General features: G+C 55.9%; 1 protein-coding gene across 2 annotated transcripts; it reads left to right on the forward strand.

Annotated features, from left to right (window-relative positions):
* The first annotated feature begins 119 nt into the window (after positions 1 to 119).
* CCDC102A (coiled-coil domain containing 102A) lies at positions 120 to 22511 on the forward strand. Of its 2 annotated transcripts, none has more exons than XM_019754413.3 (9): positions 120 to 904; positions 8145 to 8891; positions 11009 to 11235; positions 13929 to 14037; positions 15749 to 15865; positions 16223 to 16432; positions 17908 to 18078; positions 19060 to 19163; positions 21793 to 22511. In XM_019754413.3, the coding sequence occupies exons 2-9, from the start codon at positions 8301 to 8303 to the stop codon at positions 21920 to 21922; spliced, it is 1659 nt and encodes a 552-aa protein (XP_019609972.1). In that variant the 5' UTR covers positions 120 to 904; positions 8145 to 8300; the 3' UTR covers positions 21923 to 22511. The 2 variants fall into 2 exon arrangements, with proteins under 2 accessions (XP_019609972.1, XP_019609981.2); XM_019754422.3 differs by lacking the exon at positions 120 to 904 and adding an exon at positions 1235 to 1352.
* Positions 22512 to 23890: the final 1379 nt, after the last annotated feature.

Here is a 23890-nt window from a genome sequence, read left to right on the forward strand (position 1 = left end):
CTTTCTAGATGGATTCACCTCTATTGACCTTCCAGGGTACAGGATGTGGTGAGGAGAGCCCCCCCCCCCCAGTCTGCCCCGCTCCCTCCCGCCCAAACCGCAAACATCCTATTCCCAATAGGTGTTGTAAAGCCCAAAGCGTCTGTGTGCAAGCAAGGGCGCCTTAATATAATTGCCCTGGGACCATCCCGCCTGGCCATGGGCTCCGGCCCTGCCAGGGGCAGGAAGCACCATTGCACATCGGAAAAAGTCTCCGCCCCGCGCGGGCCAAGTGCCCACCACTTTTCTCGACACCCATTAGGTTATTTTGGCCAACCCTTTTATTGTAGAAACGGGAAAGTGAGAACAGGTGAAGCACAGAGACTTGCTGCTCCACGTCCACTCGTGGCAGACCTAGCACTAGGCAGAAAGCAGTTGACAAAAGTGAACACTCGATAAGTACGCTCCACGTGCTAAGCCCGGGACAGGCCGTTCCCACTTCTCCAGCGGGGCGCCTAGTCAGTCATTGACGCTCGAGAAACCTGAAGCAGGAAAGCAGAGCCCAGCGGGGCCCCCAGCCCCTACCTTCCGTCCCCCCACCCTCGGCCCCCTGCGGGGGTGGGGCTTCTGTCCGGGTCCCGCCGGCCCTGTAGCTGAGCCCGCCGTCCCGGCCTGCTCCCCTGGTCCCAAAGGTAGGCGGGTGCTTCCACCGCAGCATCCCGGCAGGCCGGGTCACAGCCCGGCCGCAGCTTGCCAGGGGCCTCACCGCCCCCGCCGTCTCTTCTCCCTCCCCTCCCCCCGGGAGGGAGGAGGAGACTCCCCGGCCCTCCCTGGGCCCTCCCGGCGGCCGTCGCAGCCAGCCCCGTGCCCGCTCCGCCCAGCCGCTGCGGGTCGGACGTCTGGAGCCCTCTGGTCCCCGTTCGAGGTGAGCGGGGGCGGTAGTGCAGGGGGCGGAAAGCTACATCGTCCCGGGAACTCCCTCCAGGCCGCGAACCTTCCGCAGCAGGGAAGGCGTTAACATGGGGACTTGCTGGAGAGGGGAGCAGCGGGTGCTCCCGCGTCCGCAGCAGCCCCCAAACTCAGAGCAGAACTTCGTAGCCTCCTCCCCGGGCTCCCCCACCTACTGCGCCCCGGGGTCTCGGCTGTAGTGGTGCTGCGGGGGGTGGGGAGGGGGTACAGGGCCGCCTCCGGAATGCCGCCGGCCGGGGCCGGACGGGAGGGGGGCGGCGGGCGGGGGCGGAATTTGGAACTCTCCCGGGGGACCCAACGTGGTCACCATGGCGAATGCAGGATGGACGGGCCGCCCGGGCCAATCGGAGCGCGGAGTCACTACCCCAGGCACGCGAGGCTGCCAATGGGGACCGCGCGGTAAGGTAGGCGGGACCGCGCCGCGCGGGGTCGGGAGTCCCCGCCACCCTCCGCCCTCCAAGACGGGGTGCGGGTTAGATCGTTGGACCTGGGCGGCTGGGGAGGGGCTGAGAAAGTGGGGACTAAGGCGACTCAGGCCGTGGGAGGGCCGAAAGTGAATTTCTGGAAGGAGTGGGGCAGGTGGAGCCACGACTCAGTGCGACGAGAAAGAAGTGGGCCTCAGTTGTCCCACCGTTCTGATGGTGCCAATGGGTGATACCTAGCAAGCCTGCTCCCCACCCGAGGCTTCAGTTTCTGTCTTACGTGGAGGTTGTCCATGGCTGTGGGGTTGCATTGATTCAGGTTAGAACCAGGCCTGCCCACTTGTTGGACAGAGCTTTTAGGAATCTCTTTTTAGTGTCTCTCCCCCACTGTACAGGTAAGGAAACAGGCTGGGAGAGGGCAGGGACTTGCACATATCACAGAGGTTATCAGTGACAGAGCTGGGACTAGTGGGGTGTCTGCTCTAAAAGAGTGAATAGTTCAAGGAGTTGCTGAGAGGCCTGGGGCTGGGGTCTGCCCCAAAGAAGGGCTCCCACCCTCTCCCATAGATGGCATGCATCTATGTTTGACCACTTAGCCTGATGCCTGAGGCCCCCATTGTGTAGGTGCCCCTGAGGTAGACATGACCCAGGAGGGGAAGCATCCAACCCTAGCACTCCAGCACCCGCCCCCTCCCCACCCCCCACACACTTTGCTGCTAGTCTTCCATGTAGATGTGGGCAAGGAGCTGCTCCTGTAGGCCTCAGTTGGACCATTTGTAAAGAAAGGCGTTCTAATCAGTGATCCAGGCTATCTTTGTGGCTCCTCCGGCTGAGGTTGGGAGTACCTGGGACAGGCCAGGGGTTCCTACCCCAGGGCTTAGGTCCAGCCTGCAGGCCCATCTTGCCTCCCTCTCAGGCCTCTCCTGGAGCCCTGGCAGCAGGTCAGAGAGACAGGTGCCTGCAGTTTGTGGGCTGACCAGCCTTGGACCCTGCACTTATCCAATCAGGCTATCCTCCCTCTGTGGTTTCCCGCTGGGCTCTGCTCCCTGCCCGCAGCCAGGCCTGTGGCCATGGGCCAGCCCCAGAGCCCCACCTGAAAGGTTCTGGGAGGACATAGGAGATTTCTGAGCTAGAGGAGAGTTGGGCCACCGGGCACACCCCCAATCTCCTCAGCTGGCCCCCAGCCAGGCCTCACTCAGCATTGCTCACTGCTCTTATTGGGTATTAAAAGTCATCTAAATATGCTAAGGACAAAACACAAAGTTGTCCCCCTATGGGCCAGTTAGGCTTCCTCAGGTAAGTGGCCTGACCCCTGACCCAGCCATGAGATGACCTCTGACTCTGACCTTGGCCACAGACAGGCTCAGAAACCTACCTGTCTCAGAGCCTAGCCACAAAGTAACTCCTGATCCTTAGGATAGCTCAACCTTCCCTGGATACAAGGAGACTCCTCTAACTGTCCATCTTTTATCTGTCAGCCTGGGAAACATTAAAGCAGCATTTGCTGTATGCTGGCCCCATGCTGACAGCAAGACCAAAATGCCCTTGTGGACTTCATGGTGTGGCCATTACTGAAGAACAGGGAGGTGCCAGAGCTTTGGCAGCACTAACAAACTCTCTATGAGGCCAGGGAAGGCTTCCCAGAGGAGGGGAAACTGAAGGTGGGTCTTGAAGGATGTGTAGGAGTTTGCTGATGGAGAAAGAAGGTAGAGACAGGTTCACAAGCAGCAGGAATCACTGGTCACTTTCTGTGGACAAGGCTGATGAGGGCCTAGCCTGAGGCAAGTATCATATCAAACACTCTTGTTTCTGTCCTAGAGTGGCCAGAAGTTGCCTGGAGCAGTGAGATGGCTGTGGGCTGGGGTTCAGCAGCTCCAAGTCCCACTCAGCCCTGCTGCCCAACTAAGGGAGTCATACTTCAGCCTCTGCTCTCCACCCCACCAGCCAACTTTAAGCAAATCCTCTATGCAGAGCCTGTCCTAGAAGTTCTGGGTGGCACAAATATCCCATCTGGGTGGGCAAAAGCCTGTGCAGCAAGAAGAGAGGGCAGCTGGCCAGACCTGGCTGTGGAAGGTTGTAGGGCTGTGCTCCCTGGGTAGGGATTGGGGCTGGGGAGATCCAGGCATTTCCTGAAGGTAGTGGAACTGAGCTTGAAGGATGGGTGGGGGTTTCAGAATGGGGGAGGGGAGACATTCCGAGGGGGGCGACAGCCTGAGCAGAAACCCCGAGAGTTAGAGCAGGAATAGACCTGTCTGGTTGGGAGGCAGGAGAGGGGAGGGTGAGGTGAGGAAGGCTCCCTGGGGCCTGTGGTGGCTGGTCCCTCCTGAACCTGCTCCTTGGGGGACAATGACACACCCTGGGGGAATCAGGAGGCCACCCTGCCCATATATAAGCAAACCTGATGGGAAGAAGACACTGAGGCTGGTGTGTAAGGGGCCAGCAGGGCAGGGTAGCTGGAGCCTGTCTCTCTTAACTGCGAGCCGGGCCTCTGTGTTGCATGTAACTCTTGGTGAGTGTATGTTACCAGGGCTGTGTGTGAGTGTCCCCCAGGCTGTTATGGGAGGGGGGTGAGGTGGGGATGAGGGGAGGCTAGGTTGCTTGGCAGGGTATGGCTGAGTCTACCTGGCTGTGCAGGGTTCCTCGTGTGCTGGGGGATGGGCTTTTCCAGAAAACCAACCTTGGGACCCCCACTCCCACATCTTCCCACAAGTGTGTATACACACCATCCAGGGAACCCTGGGCCTGCAGCAGGATAAGCAGGAGGGCTGTTCAGAGCCCATCTGCCCCGCTGCTCTCCTTCTTCCCCCAGCCCCCAGATAGAGCCAGGCTGGGCTGATGAGAAGGGGGACAGGAACTGAGTCTGGAGCCCACCACTGCCTTTAGTGTGGGCGCCTGGAAGCCATTAGGGGCCTGGGTGGCGCCCGCCCTTCCCCTGCGCCACAGGCTGACAGGCTTGGGATTCCTGGAAGGAGCAGGCCACCCCCTCCCTTTAGAGCCCATGCCAGGACTGGCAGCTCCCAGAGGCAGAGAGGATGTGGCAGTGGCCCCCTCCCTGCCACTGTGTCTGTTTAGGGACTGCAGGAAGGGCCCAGTAGACAGGACCCAGGCCCTCCTCACCAGCCCCCATTCCTAGCACGGCCCAGGCCACTGCGGCTGGCACTCCGATTTCCTGCCTCTTTCCCCTCCCCCACAGGCTCTCACATTGTTTTTCTTTTCCAAGAGCTTCTTGTGGAGCTGGGCCAGGAAAATGGGAAGAGGGGTGAGTGTCCGTATGCGTATTTGTGTGTATGTATGAGTGTGTGCATCTGCTTGTCTTAGCGATGAGTATCTTTGCATGTCTCTGTGTGTATCCATCTGTGTGTTGGCGTGTGTATGTCTTCAGGTGTGTCTGGGACGCTGTACGTACAGGTGAGCATCTCTCTGTGCGTTGGTATAGTTGTGTGTGCATATGGGTCCATCTCTGAGTATGCATATGTCTGCCGGTGTCTCTGAGTCGTGTTTATATGTACAGGATGGTGTGTGTGTGTGTGTCAGCAGATGTGCCTAGGTGTGCACAGATGTCTATGAATGCACATGGGATCAAGGCCAGCTACGTCACTGCACAAGTAGAGAGACCAAGTCACAGAGAGGGCACTCAGCCTGCCAGGGATCCCTTAGGGAGTCAGTGGGATACTGGGACCTGGAACCTAGATTTATATGGCTGTGTCTGGATGTAACTTTATGCAGGTGTTATTGGGGTTGAAACATACATGTTTGTATGTATTGGAACTGCGGGTGATGACACGGCATCACCAAATACCCAAATGTCCCAAACTTGGACTATTCAAATACAATTCCCAGCCCCACACCTACTGAACTTGCCTCTCGGGGGTAGGAGTAGAGTGCAGGGACTGCATTTAAATCAAATGTCCCGGTGAATCTCAAGGACCCCTTGACAAAGAAGCACTCATCTCCCTTACCCCCCCCCCCCCCCGCAGGTGGAGAACTGAAGCCCAGAAAGGGACAGTGGCTTATATGAGGTTAGTGACAGATGGGCTTAGAGCTGATGCCTGGTGAGTAAACAGACAGCAAAAAGACTAGAAAAATGTGGTAGGATCGCTGAGCAGCACTGAGGAACCAGGACCTCATGGTCATGAATTGAAACTGACACTGGTCCACTCTGTGGTGTAAGACCTGCGATGGCTGGTTGTCCAGGCGAAGACAAGAGCAGGCAGAGCAGTAGAGGTGACTAGGGTTGGTATTTCCCGGAGAGGGGGCTGGGGTCCCCGAGGGTGTTTGTGAGGGTGAGATTAGGACCATGGAATGTGAGCTGGGCAAGGGGACAGGGAGGGCAGTGCGGACAGTAGTGGGATTGGTGGGCTGCAGCCCATTTGGGGATTGAAGAATTTTGGGAGTTGGATTCCTAGAGGGAGTGAGCTTGGAATTGACACTAGACAGGGGCCACAGCTATTGGTAACGACAAAGTGTGTGGCCGTGGGCATGATCAGGTTTTCATTTTTAAAAACTCAACTTTGGTTGCTGCTGTTAATGGATTTGAAAAAGACAAGAGTGGTGGGGGGAGAGGGGCAGGTTAGGCGGTGGCTGCAGTCGCCCAGGTGGGAGGAGGAGGTGGTGGCCTTGACAGGTTAGTGGCTGAGTAGGAAGGAGATGGATAGATCCACGTGATGTGTGGCAGACAGACTGACAGGACTCGAGGTAACAGATGGGGAGTGGGGCAGGGAGAAAGCAGATTCCAGAATGTCCCCCACATTGTGAAGAGTGAGGAAGTGCTCTTTTCCTAGAAGGGGCATCCAGAAGGAGGAGCTGGTTGTGGGGGGAATGGAGGCGGTGAGCTCCATTTTGACCAGGCTGAGTCTGAGTTGTCTGAGGGACATCTTGGTGGAGGTGCTGGGGGTTCCGGAGGGCAGCCTGGGCTGGAGAGAAAGATTCTGGGTAACTGAGGACATGGTGAGACGGCTCAGGTGGGGGCGGCAAGAGAGGAGAAGGGGGCCTGGGACTGGATGGCACCAGCATTCGAGGGATGAGCCCAGGTTGCTCACAGGGAGGCTGATGGGGAGCAGGCAGAGAGTAGAAGGAAACCCAGAGAACTCCGAGACGAGAATGATGGAGTGAAAGTGGAGAAAGTGGAGGGACAGACGGTGCCTAGAGCTAGACAGCTCCTCAGCTCCAGCAAGGGCTGAGACATGCCCTATGGGGAGGACAGTGGGGCTGGAAACCAGCCTGCCATGGCCTGATGAGAGAGGGCGAGGGAGGTGGGCCGGATGGAGACAGCGAATGTGGAGCACTCTGGATGGCCCTGGAAAGGGAGGACGGAGAGGAGGGAGGGAGGCAAGAGGAAAGTACCAGGAGAGACTTCAGCAGGAATGAGGCATCATTGGCAGGAGTGGGAGAAGCTGGAGGGAGGACCTTTGACCCAAGGAGGAAGAGCCCCTCTGTCCTAGGCCCAGAGAAGAGGGGCCCTTGGGGTTTGGGGCAGGGCAGGGAGGGCGGGCCAAACTGACGGCTTCTCTTTTCACTGCCAACTCTGACATTAGATCACCGGCCGAGAGTGAAGGTGTTGGAAAGCGGAAGAGGGTGAAGAGGAGACACAAAAAATTGGCCAGGCATTGTTGGGAACAGCCAGTGTTGAGACAGTGCACTAGTCCATCACTCAGAAAAGGGAGGGATGGGGATCAGGGCAGGGCCTTAGGAGCTGGTGTGAGGATCCGTGGGACAGGCTCCGCTGAGTGGGGAAGGCGGGTTGAGATGTCCCGAGCGGCTGCTCCTGGTGGTCAGACTGAGGCCAGCTGGAGGGAGAGGCGACATGTTAGGCCCAGAGAGGGGTATAGGTCTCATTTATATTAAAGGGAATGTGGTCCATAAATAGCAGAGCCCGGTGGTGGGCATGGAGGGACACCTCACCACACCCACCACTGAATAGACACTGGTTTATTTCCATCATACCACCAGTGTATTCATCAAACCCTCCCCAGTGTTTGCATTTGGGCTTCTAGGTACTGTACCTGGGTCAGCTCTGGTCCTTAATCTTACTGGCCTCTGTCCTCTTCGATAAATGTCAGTCATTTCCTTCGAGTCCGTTGAGACGAATAAATGAGATAGTTCACATAAGGCATGGTACCTGGCCTGTAGTCAGCCCTCCACAAATGTCATTGTCATTGTCATCATGTGGTAAGACTACGACAGTGGCCAGAAGCCAGTCTCTGCCCTCAGAGACTCGCAACCTGGGGTGAGGATGGGGAGCAGACAGGACTCACGGAATCATAAATCGTACAGCAAGGTTGGTTAGTGTAGTGATGGAGACAGGGCGAGGGCTGACCACCTGGCTGAGATGGTCTGGGAGGACTTCCAGAAGGAGGCGATACGTTTTTAGGGTGAGAAGTCTTCCAGTGTAGGAAGAGGCAGGGAGGGGGTTCCTGGCCGCAGGGCCAGCATGGAAGCATACTGTGTTCAGGGTGGAGATGAAGGGGCAGTCCAAGCCATTCAGTGTGTGACATGGGAACTGAAGGTCAAGGATAGCAGATCAAGGTTGCAGATCAGCTGCCGCTGCTGAACAATGAAGGAACTAGAGCAGAGTCTGGAGGCCAGTGAGGAAGCTGTTGCAGGCCCTTGCTCACATCGCAGCCTCACTGGGGCTCTCCTGGAGCAGACCATTTTCTCTCCTTCCACCTTTGCCCATGCTGTTGTTCCAGCTGATGGTTATGCCCTTCCCAGGGCAGGTCTTATGGGTATGGACAGATGGCGGTCACAGCCTAATAACAGTGTGTTCTCCCACAGGTCCGAGGAGGCGCCCCCCACCAGGTGGCTGGCTGGGAGAGCTGTGAGGAGCAGCAGTCATCATGCACAGTGGTGTCGCATCGGCCACACGTACCCAGTGCGGCCCCTGAATCTGGCCGCGAGTTCAAACCCAGGGCCTGCAAACCGGCTCACACCATGAGCCACGGCCCGAGCCCCCGGCTGGCCGAGTCCCCGCAGCTGTCCAAGGGCAGCCTCCTAACCATCCTGGGCAGCCCGTCGCCGGAGCGCATGGGGCCGGCGGACTCCCTGCCGCCCACGCCGCCCAGCGGCACGCCCTCACCAGGGCCGCCTCCCGCGCTGCCTCTGCCGCCGGCGCCCGCACTTCTGGCGGACGGGGACTGGGAGAGCCGCGAGGAGCTGCGGCTGCGGGAGCTGGAAGAGGCGCGCGCGCGGGCGGCGCAGATGGAGAAAACCATGCGCTGGTGGTCGGACTGCACGGCCAACTGGCGTGAGAAATGGAGCAAGGTGCGCGCCGAGCGCAACCGCGCGCGCGAGGAGGTGCGCCAGCTGCGCCAGAGGCTGGACGCGCTCACCAAGGAGCTGGCGGGCGCACGGCGCGAGCGCCAGGAGGTGCAGGGCGAGTGCGAGGCGCGGGGCCGCGAGCTGGCACGGCTGCGGGGCGCCCGGGGAGCCGTCGACCCTACTCCAGATGGACCCGAGACCGAGCTGGAGCGAGAGCAGGAGCCGGTGCGCGATGTCGGGTCCGAGAGGCCCCAGGGCAGCCAGGTGCGTGGAGGAGGCGGGGCTGCTGGGCAGGGCCTTAGCGCTTGGGTCCAGAAGCTGGAGGGGGTATGATTGACCTGGGCAAAAGCCGGGCTGCAGGGCTCAGAAAGGGGATGGTAAGGGCCTGATCTTCAGGGAAGTTTCGCTACCAGGAGTGCCCCACAATGCCCCAGGTCACCTCCCTTCTGCAGAGTCCTAGGGCAGAGTCCCTGGTTCTGATGCTGCTTCCACTCCCACACCTGAATAGGACAGGACAGGACCTCAGAATCATTCCCTTTGAGCAGGAGCGGAATCTAAGAACTTCCCTGGAAGCCATCCATTAGTAGCAGAGCTGAATCCATTCATTCATTCAACTTGAATTATGGGGGAGAGATAAACATTTATAACAAGCATCCATCAAAGCTGCGGGGCGGGGCCTGTCAGGGCACCAGGAGCCCAGAGGAAGTCCCTGATGCAGGCTTTGGGAGGAATCTTCACAGAAGCTTTCCTGGAAGAGGTCCCACTTAAGCTGAGACTAGGAGGATGCAGAGGAATTCGCTGTGAAAAGTGCAGGAAGGCATTCCAGGCATGGAAACAGCCTGTGCAAAAGCCCAGAGGCAGAGAGCGCCTGGTGAGTTTGGGAATTGGCAGTGATAACAGCACCCATCATTCAGTGGACGCCTACAGAGTGCTGAGCTCTGCGTGTGCATTAGCGCCTTCATTCGCACGGCAACCCCAGGTGTTTGCTTTGCGGAGGAGGACGCTGAGGCGGACGCTGAGGCACACGCTAAGGTGTAGAAAGGTTAAGTACCAATGTCTCCCAGCTAGTGACTGGAGTTGCTGGGAGTTGAACTCAGGTGAACTCCAAAGTCCATAGTAATAATTAGTATGACAGGAGCATTAATGGTGGGTATGGAGGGCAGCCTCCTCTCAACTGGAAGGCCTGTCACCAGAAAGCCATCGAGGGGCAGAGTCCAAGATCAGGATGCTCCCAGCTCTGTCCCCAGCTAAGATTCTGGGCTGCCCCCCCTCTCCCCTGCGAAGTTCCCTCTCTTCCTATCCCCTCCCCTGCCCAGACCCCTCCATACAGTAGGCACTGCTGCCTCCTGGTGGCAGAAGCCCCCTGTTCCCCAGGCTTGCCTGGTGTTTAGAGGTGGCATTCATTGTTGTTCTTTGGGACAGATGATGACAGCGCCTGTCAGCCAGCCTCATGGTGCTGTTCCTGTCCTGTCCTCATTCTGGTTGTCAGTCAGTCAGCGAGGTGGCAGGTACAGCAGCAGAAGCCCTGGGGTTACAGTCTGAGTTTGCTCTCCACCCAGTCGCTTCGGCTCTCTGTGACCCAGAACAAGTCCCTTCCCTCTCTCTTTCCCCATTTGTGAAACAGGCTTTAGACAAGGTGACATCTGAGACCCTCACCCAGACAGTAGAGTCTCACTCCTCGGGGAGTCCTCAGGGCCACTCACTGTCCACGTCCCCATAGGGAAACTGCAGGCCAGACATGGACGGGGCTGGCCCAGACTCATCTGGAAAGTCTGTGGGGGAAGTAGGCTGCAACAGAGGCCATGCGTGTCTGGGGTGTGGTCAAGGCAGGCCTTGGGGGTGGACAGGCAGGCCGGAGAGGCAGAGGGGAAGGGGAGAAAGGGGCTTGGCCTTGGGTTAATAGTCCCTCACTGCTCCCTGTCTGGGAGCTGGTTTTGCTCACCGGGGCCACCTTACTGTGCATCTTTTACCATGTCACGTACCTCTTGTGCCTTAGTGTTTGCACCTGAAAAATGGGATCTTAGAGCTGGAATTCCTTTTAAGGGAATCTAATTCTTATCTGTTGTAGGAATCTCTGTCACACCATATGCTTACACACTTCCAGCAACAGGGATCTCACCACCTCTCCTGGGAAATCTTCCAAGACACAGGGAATCTTGGTGGCTGACTCTGGGTGATTCCAGGAAGTGAAGGGGAGGCTCAGAGGAGGCTGTGTCCCTTGTTTTTAGGATGGAGGGGTAGGCAACAGAAGAGGAAATGGGAGCCCAAAGGACTGTGAATTGCCCAAGGTTACCTACCAAGCTGATCCCAGACCCAGGGCCTGGGAGAAGCCACAGGAGGCTCAGCAGCCACTGGTCCAGCCTCTGCCTTTGTCCCTGCAGGAGCTGGAGCTCGTGGAGAACCTGCTGAAAGGCAGACCAGAAGAGCCCGAGGGCTGCTGGGAGGCACGCAGCATGGGGGCCGGGGGCCCACGGGGCAGCTCGGGCCGCCAGGAGCGCAGCCGGCTGCCCTGGGAGGACACAGCCACCATCGAGGAGGATGCCTCCAAGTTGACGGCCCTACGACTGCGGCTGGATGAGTCCCAGAAGGTGCTGCTCAAGGAGCGAGAGTGAGTCCTGGGAGGCAGGCAGGGGCCAGGGGGGTGGGCCAGTCACCCTCAGTATCACAGAATGAAAATCAGTGTCACAGATGTGAGACTCGCTAAAAGGGAATGGAAATATCTGCGCTTGAGTCTTAGAACTTTAGAGCAGTGGGGCTCTACCCAAGGACCCAATGCAAGATTTTTTGATTCAGATGATATGTGTTAGGCATCTGCTCTGGGTCAGGCACTGTACTCGGCAGTGAGGATACAGTTACAGATAAGGCCAGGAATCCCTGCCTTCGTGGAGCTTTTGTTCTGGTGGGGAGAGCATGCCATGGGCAAAACTAAAAGCAGGGACAGTGGACAGGGAGGTTGAGGGGCTACAGCTGCGAAGTCAGTTTTGGATGTGTTGAGTGTGAGATGGCAGGGATGCTGATGGTACATGAATGAGTCTGGAGTTAATGAGACACGTCTGGGCTGGAAGTAAAAGTGCGAGAGTCATCAGCAAATAGATGATATTGAAAGCCATGAGCCAGGGTGACAGCAGATAGAGAGGAGGGCAGAGGATGGAGCCCTGGGCTGACCAAGTTTAGCCATCAGAGGAAGAGGGAAGCAGCAAAGGAGACAGGAGAAGGGGGCGTTGAGGGGTAGGGAAACCAGGAGGAACTGTTTCAGGAGAAGGGAGTGAGCAGCTGGGCTAATAAGCAGAGGACTGAGCACAGTAGATTTAGAACGTGGAGGTCACCAGTGACCTTGATCAGAGCACAAGCCTGATTATGACGAATATTTTGTAACAACCCCTTTTCTGTCCATAAATTAACTACATAGCTAGTGTACCCTAGCTACACATAATTTTTAAAAAATCAACACAGTGCCATGTGAACATGACGGTAGACATTGGGCTGATGCTTCTACAAGCCAAGGAACACCTAAGCTAGCCAGCAAACCCCCAGAAGCTAGGGGAGAGCAGGGGACAGATTCTCACTCACAGCCCTCAGAGGGAATCAACCCCACGGACACCTTGATCTTGGACTTCGAGCCTCCAGAACTGTGAGACAATAAATTTCTACTTAAACAAACAAAAATCAAACTAATGTACTAACTGAAATATAAAGTAGAAAGGAACGGAATTTCTAATAAAATATATGTACAGTTGATCCTTGAGTGACATGGAATTAGGGGTATCAATCCTCATGCGGTCAAAAACTTCTGACTCCCCGAAAATTTAGCTATGGTCTTTTCTTGGTATCCATGGGGGATTGGTTCCAGGACCCCCAGCAGACACCAAAATCCGCGGATGCTGAAGTGCCTTATATAAAATGGCCTAGAAGAATGCATGTAGTTGGCGCTCCGCATCCAGATTCCCAACCGCAGATCAATAATACTGTGAGACCCAAGGATACAGAGGGCCGACTGTGTGTTTATGGAAAAAAATTCACCCATAAGTGGACCTGTGTAGTTCTAACCTGTGTTGTTCAAGGATCAACCGTATTACGATATGGAAGCTTGGGCACAGCTCCACTAGAAGAAAAAATGAGGTGGTGAGAACCTGGTGCCTGTGTGTGGAATGATCGCGATGATGACCATGAAAGCACCTACTCACATAGCAAGTGCTCCGAGTCAGGCCCTGTGCTGAAGCTTTGCTATTTCCGTCACCTCCCAGGACAGCTAGAAAAGCAGCAGGTGCCGGTGGGCACGGTTAGCAATTCAAATACATGAGTGTCACTGTGGTGACAAGATTTCCTGAGAGGTGAACAGCCTTTTGTAAAGTTCTGAACAAAGCAAAGTGTAGTCTTCCCTCCATTTATGCAGTGATTCCGTTCCTGGAAAATTCTGTTAGTGCAAAAGGTACTTCCCGTCTATGTGTAAATCAGAGTGAGGTTCTAGGCTCAGGTCATTTTCACCCCCAGGGTCACGCACACATTACCCAGGATGCAGGATACTTCCTGGATGGGCAGATAGCCTGGGTATGGCAGGTCCCCACCTATTAAATGACCTTGTCATTGTCATCATCAAAAACTCCCCCACAGATTTCTGACGTACTTCCTAGAGGGTGGCATCGTCTCCTTTGAGAACCCCGTGTTAGAGGCATGAAGTGTTAGATCCTCAGATAGGGAGACCAGCGTGGGGCGGGGCCAGAAGCGCAGCATGCTGGAGTGTAACAATAGATACAGCTGTTGGTTGAGCGCCTACTCTGTGCCGGCCCAGGCACCGTGCTTGTTACCCATTGCACCACATTCATGGGCAGGGCGGGGGACATGGGAGAACATGGGAATCCCACCCAGTGATGATGACAAGAGGGGACCCCTCCATCCAAGAGTCTCCAGACAGTGTTTTCCAACTTTTCTAACTGCAGAACTGTATGTTCAAACCAAGCCTTACAGGGAACCACAGTACATGAAACAGGAACAAGGGTCATATTTGGCAAGTGAGCCTGGGGTTCAGGGAGAGGGAGGCACCTGCCCAGGGGTGGCCAGTGCCCTGGAGGCCTGGTCAGCTCCCCACACCATGAACTGAACATCTGCAGCTGTGCGGAGAGTACAGCTCCAGGAGAAATGCAAAACCAGGGTGCCTACCCCAGTATGGGGTGCCAGGTCCTTGAATGTCAATGCAGGGACTTTGGCCATGGGTGTTACAGGTGCAGGCTGCACAGGAGGACTCTGAGCAGTGGGCCCCAATGAGCTCACCCCCATGTCTGCCTTTCTTTCTATCCTCCCCAGGGATAAACTGGCACTGAGCAGGAACATTGAGAAGCTGGAGGGGGAACTCAGCCAGTGGAAGATTAAGTATGAGGAGCTAAGCAAGACCAAGCAGGAGATGCTCAAGCAAGTGAGTCTTGAAGACCAGGGGGACTTTCTGGAGGAAGCAGCATTATGCTGCTGAATTTCAGCAGTGGGAATGGAAGAAAGAGGGAATTCATTCATTGTCAAGCACTGGCCATGTGCCACACGTTGTTTGGAGTGTTGGGGCAGGCAGTAAGCTCACTTTTGTGGGGGCAAAGCAGGGGAGACCTACAGGCACCAGGGAGATAAATTCATAAGCTATGAAGGAGTCAAAACAGAATAAGAGCAATGGGGTGGTAGGTCAGGAAAAGCCTATCTAAGAAGGTGACGTTGGAGGCAAGATCTAAAGGCATTAGAAGAAGCCATCCTTGAGACGATATGGGGGCAAAGTTCTTGGCGGAAGGCACAACAGATGCAAAGTCCTGAGGCCAGAACAAGCCTGATGTGTACAGAAACGGGCCAGTGTGGTTGGAAGTTAGTAAGTGAGAGATGAGGTCGCAAGGGGTGCTTTGTAGATCAAGACAAAGGGGAGGAGTCTGGATGTAGCATTCCTCAGGCTAGATTGCTTTTACTGCCTCCTGTGCAGGCTCCCATGGCCACCAGAGGGCACAGCCACCCAGAGAAAGCTTGGCTGGACAGGCTGCTTTTCCAGAAGGTGGGAGACCTCAGAACCTGAAAACTCTGCCCTGGAAGGGACTGACACTGGTCTTAGGCAATCTCCTAAAATGCATTCCCAGACCCCATCCTCACCATCCTGAATTATCATCTTTGGGTCCTGAGTTCAGGAAGCTGTCTTTTTAATCTTTTCAAATTGTGAAGTATAATCATTTGCAGAAAAGTGAATAAAACACGAATGTGCTGTTTCACAGATAATTATAAAGATTCTCTTTTGTATCTGACTTCCTTCCCTCAGCATTGTATATTTAAGGCTCATCCCTGTCATTGCGCAGAGCGGTAGTTTGTTAGTTTTCCCTGCTGTCAGCAGAGACTCTGCACTATGGTAAAGGCATCCCAGGCAATTCTGATGTGGCCAGCCCTGCATTCAAATGCAGGCTGGGTTCAGAGCCACTTGATGCACTCAGCCCGTGTACATCGAGGGCTACCCTGTGCCAAGGCCATACGGGGATACAAAGGTGGACAGACAAGCTCTCTGTCCTTCTGAACTCACACTCTAGTGGGGGTGGGATGCAGAGTAGAAGAAGGACCCGCTCCAGGCGGGGAGAACAGGAGCGGCCTCCCTGAAGAGAGGGCATTCAGAGAATGAGAAGAATCAATCCTGCAAAACACCGCAGAAAGAGTATAACAGGCAGAGGGAGCTACATGTGCAAAGGCCCTGGGGTGAACAGGAACTTGGTATATTTGAGGACTAGAAAGGGCCGCACAGTGAACTAAGGGGAGAGAGGGGGCAGGTCTTTGTAGGACCATAGGGAAGGGATGGTCTTTACCCCAAGAAGCCAGGATGGGGGCATAATTGCATTTATCTTTTTTAAAGCTCATTCTGGGCTACTGTTGTAGGAAATAGGTTGAAGGGGGACCAAGAGTGGACACTGGGAGGCTAGATAGTAATGAGGTCGAAGGTGAGAGATGTTGGAAATGGCACAAGTGGTCAGATTCAGGGTCAGTTCCGGACACCCGGTGGCCCATTTGGGCACCACCCCCTTGCTGAGCCCTCCTGCACCAGCGCCCACCCCCCAGAGCTGGTTCTGAGACTGTAGCTGCATGGTCCTCACATAACCAGGCTGGGCTATATCCTGCAGCTCAGCATCCTGAAGGAGGCCCACCAGGACGAGCTGGGCCGCATGTCTGAAGACCTGGAGGATGAGCTGGGTGCACGGTCCAGCATGGACAGGAAGATGGCTGAGCTAAGGGGCGAGGTGAGGCTGTTGGCCAGACCTGGGAGGGCCTGGGGCTGGGGGCCACGGCGCCTGCCTCGTCAGCTGGTCACTTGAAAGAGGACAGGAACCAGGCCTGTGCTCTGAGGGGGGACCAGCCACACCCTGGGGGGTACCCCAATCCGCAGGGGGCAGCCTCTCTCCCACATAGAGATCAGAAGCACTCTCACATCCTGTACACTGTCAAATAAGCCCAGGTTAATTATAGCCACTGCAGCTGGAACTGCTTCCTGAAGCCAAAAATCGCTATAGGAGGAGGTGGAGTGGGGGGAGCGTCCAGCTCAGGCCTTCCATGCCCTCCTCCCCTGGGAGCCCTCACCCAGTCCTGTCCTATTGCAGATGGAGCGGCTACAGGCAGAGAATGCAGCTGAGTGGGGTCGCCGTGAGCGGCTGGAGACTGAGAAGCTGGGCTTGGAGCGGGAGAACAAGAAGCTGCGGGCGCAGGTCGGGGACCTGGAGGAGGCACTGGCCCGGCGGCGGCGACAGACAGCAAGCGCACTGGACTGCGACCTGCGGGCCAGTCAGGCCGCGCTGTTCGAGAAGAACAAGGTGGGGCAGTTGGTGGCATGGCCAGGGCTGGAGCAGCCCCACCTCCCAGGCTGGGGCAGAGCACCTACTCCTGTCTGTCCAGCTCCAGCCCCCAGGACCCCAGGGACTCCTCGAGTAACAGCTAAGGACAGAGTTGGTGATCGCCCTAGAAGCTGATCTCCTGACTGCGCACTGTGGACCAGGCCTGGTGATAGTCACAGTAGCTGCATTTATTGAACCACCTACTGTGGGCCAGGCCCGGTGCCAACGCTTTCTGTCAGTTATATCACTTAATCCTCTCAACAGCCCTTTTATTTATCCAACAAATATTTATTGAGCACCTACTATGTGTAGGCCTTGTTCTGGGTGCTGGGGACACAGCAGTGAACAGACAGGACGACATGGCCTCCCCTCGTGGAGCTGATGGTTCACGGGGGTGCAGACATTGCTCTTCCTCACACACACACTGATTCCCAGCTCCATGGCTGCCGGCAGGAAGAGGGAATACCAAAGGGACCTGGCTTAGACCCAGGGTCCTGGCAACTCTTCCCTCAGGCAGTGACGTTTGAGCCGAGATCTCAAGGAAAAGCGGACGTTAACTGGTGGCAACCTGATTAAAGGAGAGAATTTGGAAATAACAAAGATCCCATGGTGAGAAGGACGTGGAGCTTTGGAGGAACAGTGGGCTAGTGTGACTGGAGGAGAGTGAATAAGGGGGATGTGGTAGGAGGTGAGGCAGGAGCTATGGGCCACCTTCGGAGAGTAAGGTGGGTGTGGACATGTTGCAGTTCTGAGCCCCCACTAGCTGCTGTGTGGAAGGCAGATGGGGAGGTAAGCCTGTGGCAGAGGGTGGGGAGTTGTCACTCTTCCCTGGGGCAGCAAGCGGTGATGGAGGCCTGGACAAGTCTGAGGTTGGTGGAGATGGAACAAAGAGGATGGATTCAAGAGACTTTTAGGCAGCGTCTAGCTCCATTTTACAGATGTGAAAACTAAGGCTCAGAAATCACATTGCTCAGGTGTGGGTGTCTCCTTTCCTGGCTGCTCATCCTCTTCCAGGCCACTCTGGCTTCTGACCCCTTTTGTTCAGACACCCACTCTCAGCTTAGCTCATCCCCAGACCCAGGGCTTTAAACACACCAAAAACCCCACCCATGCCTCATCCCTCCCCAGAACCCTGACTCAGCTCCAGTCCCCTGCTGGATATCTCCATGTCATATCCAATAGGTACCTCAAAGTTACACTTCCAAAATAGAGCCCCTGATTTCACCCACCCAGTCCTCTCCCCTCATCGCTCCCCACGCCTTCTCACCTCACTAGATGGCACATCTATCCTCCAGCTGCTCCGCCAAACCTCTAGTGCTGATACTTCAGACAGCGGGTGGAGAGTTTCTGCAGAAAAGGGGCACCAACACCCCTAGAGCTGCCTGACGCCATGGGAGTCCCTGGCACGGTACCCGCTCACGCTGAGCCCTCCCCCCACTCCTGCTCTCCTGCAGGAGCTGGCAGACCTGAAGCATGTGCACGGCAAGCTGAAGAAACAGTTCCAGGAGAAGGTAGCCGAGTTGACACATGCCAGCCGGCGGGTGGAGCAGCATGAGGCCGAGGTGAAGAAGCTGCGGCTGCGGGTGGAGGAGCTCAAGAAGGAGCTGGCCCAGGCTGAAGACGAGGTGAACACCCGGTGGGGCCCCAAGGGCAGCCTTCAGGCCTCAGCTGGTGTGGGAGTAGAGTTGCAGGGCCCTCCTGGGTCTCTCCCCAGCGCCTGACGTTCAGGGGGTGCCCAGGGTAGAGTGGGTGGGAGGGCGGGCAATGGATGGAGGGTAGATAGGTGTGTGGGTAGGAAGGTGGGTGGAAAAATGGACAGATAAGGTACATGGATGGTTGACGAGGTTAATGGATAGACGAGTGGGTAGATGTGTAGCTGGTTAAATGGAAGGACAGAAGGATAACTGGGTGGATGAACAGATGGGTGAAGGAATGAGTGGACAGGTGGATGGGAGAGGAAGGGAGGGAAGATAGACGGATGGATGAGATGTTACTGATGGGTGATTGGGTGGGTGGATGAGGGACGAGTATATGGACATAAGGAAAGATGGATGACTGAGCAGTGGAAAGACGAATAGACAACTGACTGGATCAGTGGGTGGAAGAAGGAATGGACAGGGAAAGGACAGAAGGATGGCTAGATGGAAGACAGGTGTGTCTGGGAGAGTGGAAGGACACGTGGACGGACAGGGTGAATGGGTGGCTGAATAGCTTAATGAATGGTGAGTGGGTAGCGCGCATCTCCGTGAGCAGATGAATATTTCCATGGGTGAATGGTCAGATGGACAGAATGATAGAGATGGGTAGGTGGGTGGGTGGGTGGGTGGGTGGGTGGATGGATGGATGGATGGATGGATGGATGGATGGATCAGTAGCTTGAGGCATTGGAGGATGGGTAGATTTAGAAGGGAGGGGCAACAGGGATGGAGAGGAGCCAAAGGGATACTTCCTTGGAGAAAGTGGGCCTTGGTCTAAGCCTCAGAGGAGAGACAGGGACTCTCTCTGGGAAGGATGTTCCCACGGAGGAATGATGGGAGTGGCTGGTCTTAGGCGGTGGGCAGGCCAGGCTGGCCCAGCCCAAGCTGTTGGCCCCTCTCACCCCCTAGCTGGATGAGGCCCACAACCAGGCACGTAAGCTGCAGCGGTCGCTGGACGAGCAGACAGAGCAGAGCGAGAACCTGCAAGTGCAGCTGGAACATCTGCAGTCCAGGTGGGCCCAGGGTGCACCCCGAGTGGGGGGACCAGAGTGCCAGCGGGGAACGGATCCCTGGCCAGGGCACAGAAACAGGGCAGAGAGACTTCCAGCTGAGGGCCCAGGCAGGGTGAGAGCCCAGGCCAGAGGGGGAGACAGAGAAGGAAGAGGGCCGGGACGCTGCCAGAATCCTGTCCCTTCCAGGCAGGAAGGGCCAGGGCCAGGAAACCAGGGAAGGGGCGTGCAGGAAGCGAGACCAGCTGGGACCCTGGAATTGTCTCCTGTGACCAGAGAGCAGGAACAGTGGCCAAAGAGGTCAGGGCCAAGGTGGGGCAACGGGTAGGACACAGGCCTGGGGAGCCAATGACAAGAACTAGCAGCCACCAGGGTCCCTGGGTTGAGGTGACCCCAGGCCCGCTCGGCTCACAGGTCCTGGAGGAGCCCAGGCCCTGATGGCAGGCCACCCCTCAGCCTCAGTGAGGGAAGACCAGAGTCTCTGGGGGAACCACAGCACTGCATCTCTCCCCTGCCGCCCTCCCCATCCTAGCATCCTGTGACTCGCACCCTCTCCCTGACTCCCCCTAAAGTCATGAGATAGCAGAGAACATCAAGTCCAAGCCCCTCCCCATTTCACAAGCCCCCCACCTGAGAGACGTCATAACCACAGCACTGGCTTACGCTTCGGACCAGGCCCTTATTGGCATCCTCTTGTTCCGTGGAAATGGAGGGAGCCCAGGCTATGCAGCCAGACTGCCTGGGTGGTGGGAAACCTGGCTCTGTGCTTTGTAGCTGTGTGGTCTTGGGCCACTTCCTTAACCTCTCTGTGTCAGTTTCCTCATCTGTAAAATGGGGATGATAACAGTTCTTACCTTTCGGTTGTTGTGCTAATTAAGTGAGCTGATATGTGTCTATAAAAGTACCTGGCACATTATATAATAACTGTCAGCTGCTCTTGGTGCTTTTATTAACAACTGCCCCTGGGTGTAGCGGGGCCTGTAGTTGGATCAGACATTATGCTACAAGATTGATGCTCCCATGAGAGAAGGGAAGGGAAACATATTTTTTTCTAGGGGGCTGGCAGATGAGGAAACTAAGGCACAAGAAGGTAAGTCCTTCCACAGCCGCACAGCTGGTAGGTGGTCAGGCTAGATCACGCCCATCTGAGCCCTCATTTACTAAGCACATACTATGTGCTGCTGTGTGCTGTTTCTGTGAAGAGCGCAGGCTATGGAGCCAGACCTAACAGCCGTGTGACATGGCCAGCTGAGCCTCAGTTTCCCCATCTGCCTGGGTTGTTGCGTATAAAGGGTTGTGCGGGGGCCCAGGCGTGAGTCCAAGTCAGGCTGTGTCTGGCCAACACTACCCACTCCACCTCCCCCCAGTCACACCCCATAAAAGGCTGCCTAGCCCTAGGGCTTTCCCGCGTCTTGGCTGCATTCTTGGGGAGCCATAAACTCCCAAAATGGACAGGCGGGCTCTGCCTAGCCTCTCAAGTGCTTCCATCGGGGAGGGCACGGCTGCCCAGGCCCACTGCCTCATTTCTTTTCCAACTCTGTGCTCTAATGTTCCGGGGACAGCACATTAAATCAGCTCAGTAATGAAGGCCCCCGCCTGCGCCCCTCCCTGCTGTGTTAATAATTCATGCCTTCCAGTAAGATGCCGCCAGGCGGCCACTCTGCTGGGGGATGGGCATCTCCTCCACTGCTCTTCTCAGGGGCCAAGTTTGCCTCACATGTTTTGGCTTTACGAACTTTAATGTGGAGAAGGAGTAAGGCGTAGCACTTTCTCACTGACACTGGGGATTGTAGGGGACTCAGACCCGCCCCCCCCAAGTCCTCCAGACTCTTTCCCGGTGGTCTTTGGAGCCTGGCTTGGGTTCGAATCCCAGCAGCATGACCTTTAGTGGCCACCCACCTCTCCAAGCCCCTGGCCCACTCTCGCCCTCTCTGGAGCCAGCAGCTTCAGTTCAGGCCCAGCCCCATTCCCTACTGTCTGTGGGACTTCAGGCAAATTACTTGGCTGCTTTGTGCCTCAGTTTTCTTGTCAGTAAAATGGGAGTGACAGTGGCTGTCGTGCGGGGAGGCCTGCGGGGTCTCTGGTCCCGCTCCCTACATAAGAACGCAGGATATGGTGAGGCCAAAAAGGAACACCCACGGAGCCATAAGTAGCGAAGTCATACTAGTATATTCTCGCTGGCGGCACTATACTCTCACTGGAGGCTGGATGCACACTGTCCGCAACCAGCCATCCTAACTGCAATCTGCGCTTGCCAGCCCAGCCACCATCTTCTTGCCAGCCCCTATTTTCTCTTTCTGCTAGCGTAGCCACAGCAGTTATATTAGTGGCCAATGGCTCACTGGTTACAGCTGACGGCCAACTAGCCACAGCTGATGGCCACCCAATCACAGTTGATGGCCATTTACTACCTGAGCCAGCACCTGTCTATGTGAGGCTGAGAGCCTGGAAACTACTTTCTGGGGCTCTGTCCCCACAGTGGCACCTCTGACATGTCAGAAGCTTCTGGGAGGATGATGTGTATATAAAAGGCCCACCTGGTGCCTGGCAGTGGGGGCGTGCTAGGGAAGGTTTTGCTGCTGTCAGCTGATTGGACTCTGGCCCTGACCCTGCTGTCCACCCCACCCCACAGGCTCCGCAGGCAGCAGCAGAATGCGCCCCTCTTCGGGAAGATTCGCACTGCTCGCTTCGGCACTGAGGAGGCCGGGGATGGAGCTAGCGACCTGGATGAGGACGAGGACCTGCAGATCCAGGTGGCCTAGAGCTCCCGGGGCTGGCAGGGCTGGCCCTTGGCCACAGACCCCTGGCTGCCCAGGCTGACCAGCCAGTCAAACTGATACAGCTGCCTGTGCTCACTCTGGAACCAACCCCGCTCCCTGCCACGGACAACTTCCTTTCCCAGGGAGGGTGTTGATGGTCCCACCTTGCCAGCGCCCCTAGAAGGAAAGCCATGGCCTAGGTCTTATATATATGTATATTTTTATATATATGCCCGGGGCCCTTGGACCTATTTGGTTTTATAAACACAAAACCGCTCCGAGGTCTGGGGACCTTCGTGCAGGACGGAGAAGGATGTCAGAAGAGCTTGTTGGGGCCCTGACCAGGCTGCCTCTCTGAGCCTTGGGGGTTGAACAGAAGCTGTTCAGAGTCCAATGGCAGACACCTAGTCTTTTGTAATAAAGAGAATTAAGGTTCTAAGGGTGGAGTCCTGAGAATGTGGCACATCTGGGTAAGTGGAGTGGGGGACAGCATCAGCCTCCACCTGGCCCTGAACCTGAGCTCAAAAATACCAAGTGACTTAATGAATGAATGAATGTGAGAAAGAATGAATAAATGAACATCTGAGCTGCCGACTGGTTTGGAATCCAGCTTTTGTAAGGGGAAGGAGAAAGTATGATGCATACCTGATTTGCAGAAGAAGAGACTTCAGTTCTGGCACTGGATGGATTCAGCTCTATCCGTTACTGGTTCTGCAACTTTGGGGAAGTTACTTGCCCTCTCTGAGCCTCAGTTTCTCCATCTATAAATTAGATGTCTCACGGAGCCATTCTGAGGATTAGATGAGTTCATCTGGAGCTCAGTAAAGGTTTACTATTGAAATATTTGAAGGTATGCCCTGCGGAGGAGGGATTTGCCAGCTGGTTCTGCCACAGTGATGAAGTTCAGGCAACAAGTACCTTACCCAGAGGTAGGTGTAAACACCATAAATAAGAAATCCTTTTATCTTTCCCCTAACCCTGTTCTAGGTAGTGAAATAATAGGTAATTTTAGTTTTATTTTTTATACTTAATCTCTAAGCCTTCTATAACCAGCAGATTTATACTGTCTGGTGGGAAAGGTTATTAAAAACACAGTAGCATACATTTTTGAATCTTTGCAAGTCGAGGTGGCATTCAAGACACTTACCCTGGATGAGAACCTTAGATGAATTCTCAGCACCAGGGCCTGCTTTCTGAAGGAGGCACTGTCAGAATTGTGCTAACATGTTGAAGGTGGTGAGTTCCCCGTGTTCTGAGGTGTGCAAGTAGAGGCTGGGATTCTGAGCAGGGGCTGGCACCAGAGAGGAGTTAAATTCAGTTGATAAAGGGGCTCCCTGCCAAGAGTGGGTTTCAGCACTCAAGGACTTTCTTATTGTGGCCCAGTCTAAAGGACCCCTGAGACCACAGTGCTGGGAACCCCGGGGATGCCATGAGTCCTGGGGGCTGAGAGGGGAGGAGAGGCAGGCCCAAGAGCCCAGCAGGGGGTATAAAAATGGACACTGAACATTTGCCTTGTTGCCACACCTACACTAAGGATTCTGGTGAGGTAGGGTTTGCTGTCATAGCAAAGAGGCCCATGTCCCCTTGTGGATTCCCAGGGAGAAGGATGGGTTGGGGGACGCACAGCCATGAGGCTTCTCCCCACATGCCAAGGCCCAGAAAAGGGACTGCAGGAAGAAGGCCATTTCCTGCGAGGGTCTTTCTGTTTTCTCTCCCAAACAGGAAGTTTGCCCCAGAAGAGGCTGAAAGTGTTCCCCTGTGACCCCAGGAGCCAGGAGCCAAGCCCTCACTGACAGCAGCCCTGAGAGCTGCCTCCCCAGGCCCCTGGGTGGACCTGCCATTCCCAGACACAGAGCAGACCCATCCGCGGGCTCCCCCAGACTCCCTGGCACCTCCAGCGAGATAGTGTTGAGCAGGGGCCCCATTACAGCCCCTGTCTGTGGGCGGGGCTGCTCCTGAGAATGTCAGTGA

Source organism: Rhinolophus sinicus, chromosome 8 (genome assembly GCF_057876585.1).
Source record: "Rhinolophus sinicus isolate RSI-liver-muscle chromosome 8, RSI-T2T, whole genome shotgun sequence".
Classification (NCBI taxonomy): Eukaryota; Metazoa; Chordata; class Mammalia; order Chiroptera; family Rhinolophidae; genus Rhinolophus; species Rhinolophus sinicus.